Source organism: Cherax quadricarinatus, chromosome 4 (assembly GCF_038502225.1).
Source record: "Cherax quadricarinatus isolate ZL_2023a chromosome 4, ASM3850222v1, whole genome shotgun sequence".
NCBI classification, from domain to species: Eukaryota; Metazoa; Arthropoda; class Malacostraca; order Decapoda; family Parastacidae; genus Cherax; species Cherax quadricarinatus.
In genome coordinates this window covers 18,823,647-18,828,982 of record NC_091295.1, presented here as the reverse complement: position 1 = coordinate 18,828,982, position 5,336 = coordinate 18,823,647, and the positions used below count along the sequence as shown (strand labels likewise).

General features: G+C 41.0%; 1 protein-coding gene across 1 annotated transcript in view; it reads left to right on the top strand.

Moving 5' to 3' along the window:
* LOC128684192 (uncharacterized) overlaps positions 1-4,776 on the top strand; it is a 10,770-nt gene extending 5,994 nt beyond the window's left edge. The window contains exon 3 of the mRNA XM_070094913.1: positions 4,283-4,776. Coding sequence (XP_069951014.1) covers positions 4,283-4,541 — 259 coding nt within the window. The 3' untranslated portion in view covers positions 4,542-4,776. The remainder of the gene's footprint in view (positions 1-4,282) is intronic.
* Positions 4,777-5,336: the final 560 nt, after the last annotated feature.

Here is a 5,336-nt window from a genome sequence, read left to right as displayed (position 1 = left end):
TAGTGAAGGGATTCAGGGAAACCGGTTATTTTCATATAGTCGGACTTGAGTCCTGGAAATGGGAAGTACAATGCCTGCACTTTAAAGGAGGGGTTTGGGATATTGGCAGTTTGGAGGGATATGTTGTGTATCTTTATATGTATATGCTTCTAAACTGTTGTATTCTGAGCACCTCTGCAAAAACAGTGATAATGTGTGAGTGTGGTGAAAGTGTTGAATGATGATGAAAGTATTTTCTTTTTGGGGATTTTCTTTCTTTTTTGGGTCACCCTGCCTCGGTGGGAGACGACCGACTTGTTGAAATATATATATATATATATATATATATATATATATATATATATATATATATATATATATATATATATATATATATATATATATATATATATATAAGAAAATTTATTAATAGACAGAATACATTTACAGGAAACACAACATGAATACAATGGTACAATATGTTAAAGACTATGGATTTCCTCCAGCTCCTCCGAAGAAGGACGCGAGCCCAGTATACAGCAAGCATTTCCTCTCTGGATGGCCACGTTGAGGCGCTGGAACATGAAAGTGGCTGCCCTTGGGTCCCTGGTGGCGTCGATGAGTCTGGATCGCGATTCTTTAAGGAAACATGTGACATTTTTTCCCCATGATCCCAAGGTCTCTGATCCCACTGGGACAAATTGATACTGTTGGCTTATGTCCCTGTACTTGCTGATCTTGTACTCCTCCCTGTGGTCAGCAGCACCTCCCTGTCGCCCCACACTGTGATGGATATAGGTGTTAGCCAGTGTGGACACACAGGTATAGTCCCATGCTAAGAGCTTGCCATTCTTCCAAGGATAGATGGTGATCCCGTCGGGGCAGTTTGCTGGGTTGTGGGTATTGTTGGCTGCTAGTAATCGGGGCTCCCTCTCGGCTGGGCATCCAGCTGTAGCATGGGTTCTCTTTATGATGTTGTTGACCTCATTGTGTCTTGCATGCCAGCTCTTAGTTTTGGAACAGTTAAGACCATGTAGACTATATTGGTCGGCTTGCACTTCGCCGCAAATACAGGTATATTCCGTGTGAATTGGGGCAGCAAGGCACAGAGCCACTGCAATACGGAGGGTCTTAGGGTCGAGGCGTGTTCCCATTACCGATATGGGAACTGTTTGGAGGAAGTCCCCGGAGTGAGGTCCATTCACAGCCTGGAGACAGGCAGTCTCCCTGTCTGATATCACAGCCTTGAGCATGTTGGCAAGCACCTTTTCAGCGATCGGGCCATCCCAGCTTGACTGTTTGTGAGCCAGTGCTGCACTAGAGTTTGGTGCTGAAGCAGCAAGAGTCTCCCATTCAGCGATGGCACTGGCATAGTTAGGGTCCTGTATTCCTGCTGAGTCACTGAGGTTATCAGGAAGAATTTGTCTTATTAACTCGTTTGATGCTATGGAAGAGGATAGGAAAGCTGGTAGAGCAATCTGGGAGGATCTGCGTACTCCCAGCCCGCCAAGCCTGACCGGAAGTGAGGCTTGCAGCCGCTGTCCATCTTCCAGGGAACGATTCAATACACTCTCTAGCATGGTCTTAAGGAGAGAGTCATATTCCTTGAGTTTCGGACTGCTGAAGGCTGGGGAGCATCTCAGAAAGTAGGTACGTTTTGGGATTGACAGGCACCTGATGAGTAGGTAGAAAGCATCATGTGTATCACTGTCTTTCATTCTGCCTTCCATCGTCCCGGAGGTCTGAGATTTTTTTTTTCTAGGATCAGATAGATTGCATTGGACCCAAGAGGAGCGCCAAGGAGAGTGCTATTGGCTGGATCAATGGCTCGTGCTCCTGGTAAAACGGCACTAATATTATGGATCATCTGTCGATTGGTAGAAACTATTTCACATTTGGTGGGGTTTAAAGATAGGCCCAGGCTTTCTCCCATGTCTTTAATTTTTCTGATGTCCTCTAGGAGAGATTCTGTTGTGCCAGCTAGGGTACCATCGTCCAGGAACCAGATACTGAGCTCACTGGAGAGTGCTTCTGTGACTTCCTTGATGACCAAACAGAAAAGAAAGGGGGCGAGAGGGTCCCCGTGTTGCACACCCTCACACGAGTCAATTTCATGGTCTCCAAACAATAGTTTGGAAGTCACACTATAACACGATTCTATGAAGGGATAGAGGGAAGGGAAGTTTCTATAAACTGCTTGGAGAGCAGCATCCCTTCTGACTGAGTTGAAAGTGTTGGCAAAGTCCAATTTAATCAAGGCTTTTTCATCGGACATGGTGTTGATATATACTCGTGCTGCGTGGGTAGCTGCTTCACAGCCCTGTTGAACACCAAAACCGAGCTGAGCTGGCTTCGACATTGCAGCAGCCTCTTGACTCACCAGCCTTGGCGACTAGGCGACGAAGGATGATACCCACTGCAATGGGCCTGATTCCTCCATCTTTTTTTCCGAAGGGCACACAATGAGGCACCAAAGAAAAGGGGGTCTAATAGCCTCTGGGACACTGCCAGCCAGGCACAGGTTGGAAAATTTGGTGAGTTCAGACAGCAGCCTCTCTGAAACATCACCAAGTGCTGGATTGAGTATTTCTTTTAAGTGTTGAGGCCTTAAACCGGTGAAACCTCTGCTGAGCCCTGTGGAAATGACACAACAGCTTTATACACATCAGCATCCTGTAAGGTTAGATGTTCTTCGCCTGCTGCAATGTCAGGGAGGGCGATTTTGATACTGGGAGCCCTGGGTGGATGTTTGTCCTTCAGAGCTTGCGCCGTACTAATGTCCTTAGGAGCGATGGGTATCCTCACTGGTTATAAGCCTCAGAGCTCCAATAGTATTACTCTCTTCTATTTTTTTGCTAATTTGGGCTCTGATTTTTGAGGCGTCGGGTGTCCTGTTGTTGACATTTGCCCAGCGGGAGACAGACGAGGTTGTCATCCCTCGGGAATGCATTTATTGCCATATATATATATATATATATATATATATATATATATATATATATATATATATATATATATATATATATATATATATATATATATATATATATATATATATATATATATATATATATATATATATATATATATATATATATATATATATATATATATATATATATATATATATATATATATATATATATATGTATATATATATATACATATATATATATATATATATATATATATATATATATATATATATATATATATATATATATATATATATATATATATATATATATATATATATATATATATATATATATATATATATATATATATATATATATATATATGAGCCAGGTGAGTGCTTCGACTCACCTGATTAAAATATATAAGCAACTTCTTCTACCATATGCTGTACTTTCTACAAGAGTGATGGACTGAACACATCGATTCCAGGCTGAGGGACTGATTACCTCAAACTCCTCCTCTCCTTACACCTTTCTGCTTTGTATTGTACTGATGAAGCCACTTTATAGTGAAACGCTTTTTCAATAAAGATTCCCATATGTTGCATAAATGTCTCAGTCTTCAATTTGTCGGTTTTAAATCATTTATCACATAGACGTATGTAGCTGAAAAAGGTATATAATACCGACAAGTTAACGAGTAAGACACATGTGCAACAAATGGTTATAATTAACTATAATTTTTAAAGGGGTGGATGGGTAAGCCAGCGGAAGGCCTCTGTCAGATGACCTAAAGCTCCAACGGTGGGTCATCATTTGACTAAGACCCGCATCAGGAAAGACTTGTCCTGTTTCCTGACGAACCTTGCCTAACCTAACCTGCAACAGTTAGGTATCTATATTGTTGAAACGTTTCGCCTACACAGTAGACTTCTTCAGTCAAATACAGAGACATCAGGTGTAGTAGTGAAATGAAAATGATATAATTAGTCCATGAACCTTGGAGAAATAATATTTGAGGTGGTCAGTATTTGAGGAGTTCAGCTCCGTGGAACTTGCAACACCATACAACAAAGAGCTAGTAAGTACATCATTTCAACAATAATTCTCCTTACGAAATTGCTATATGCTGCTTCTCAGATATTATATAGCACAATAATTAGGTGACCTCATGCCTTCACCTGATCGTCACCTGCGACTTTAATTCTCTACTACATACACAGTTTTCATATTCTCCTGCATCATTTAAGGTAACCAAGGTTCCAGGATCAAAACGTATTTAATAAAGGTGTCCTAAGCATGTTCACCTGTATCTTTCATCCATATTAATTACTGATATCTATATACCTTTTCCTTCAAAGGATTTTACCTCTTGTCTCACACAGTGCGCTAACTTTTGACAACGATGTAATGCCGGAACTGGCGGGAAGTCAGATAGAGGAACAGATGGATGAAGAGGAAGGTGGTCCACTAAAACGAGGCGCGAGGCAGGTGACGAACAGAGATGGTAGAAAATTTACTGTTTGGTCTACATACTCCAGTACCCTCACACTCACCTCTACCTCCTACGTCGCCGGCACCACCGTCCTCGTCACAGCTTACTGTATTGCACCAGGACTTACAAACGGATGCTTCGGGAAGTAGCGAGCAACTGCCTGAGCCTGCTGCTGCTACTATTGCTGCTCTGCACCAGGACTCATGGCAGGTTGTATCGGGAAGTAGCGAGGACTAACATAGGTCCTGCAGGTCCCACCACAATGATCATGAAATAGCAACATATATAATACTGTATTTTTCATCTTTCTGAATCAAGTTATGTATTTTGGACTCTCTTCCTCGTGTATCACAATAATTTAGGTAATAAATGAACACTATTTTCCACCTAGTTTTACTGACTAACTTACAGAGATAAGTTGTTAATTTACCTGAACACGTGAACCTCTGTTGATATAAAGCATTCTCTGTGGACGAAGACTTAGTCTCCTGAGAGAACATATGCAGCACATATTAGCCAAATTTAAATTGTCTCTGTTGATGCAAGACACGTAACCAAATGTTGTGGGGTTAAGTAATCTCTGGTACAGTGATGATGACGCGTCTTGTCTGAGGTTCATGATGCTTACATTGTCTGAATTATTATTATTATTATATTTAAAACATGTGGTAGACCCGTAGCAATCTGAACTACGTATTGAACATTAAAATGGTATAAAATACCGACAGATTGTTAGGTAAGACACATATGCAACAGTTAGGTATCTTTATTTCGAAACGTTTCGCCTACACAGTAGGCTTCTTCAGTCGAGTACAGAAAAGTTCATAGAAGCAGAAGAAACTTGAAGACGATGTAATCAGTCCATCACCCTTAAAGTTTTGAGGTGGTCAGTCCCTCAGTCTGGAGAAGAGCATTGTTCCAAAGTTTGAAACAATATGGAGTTG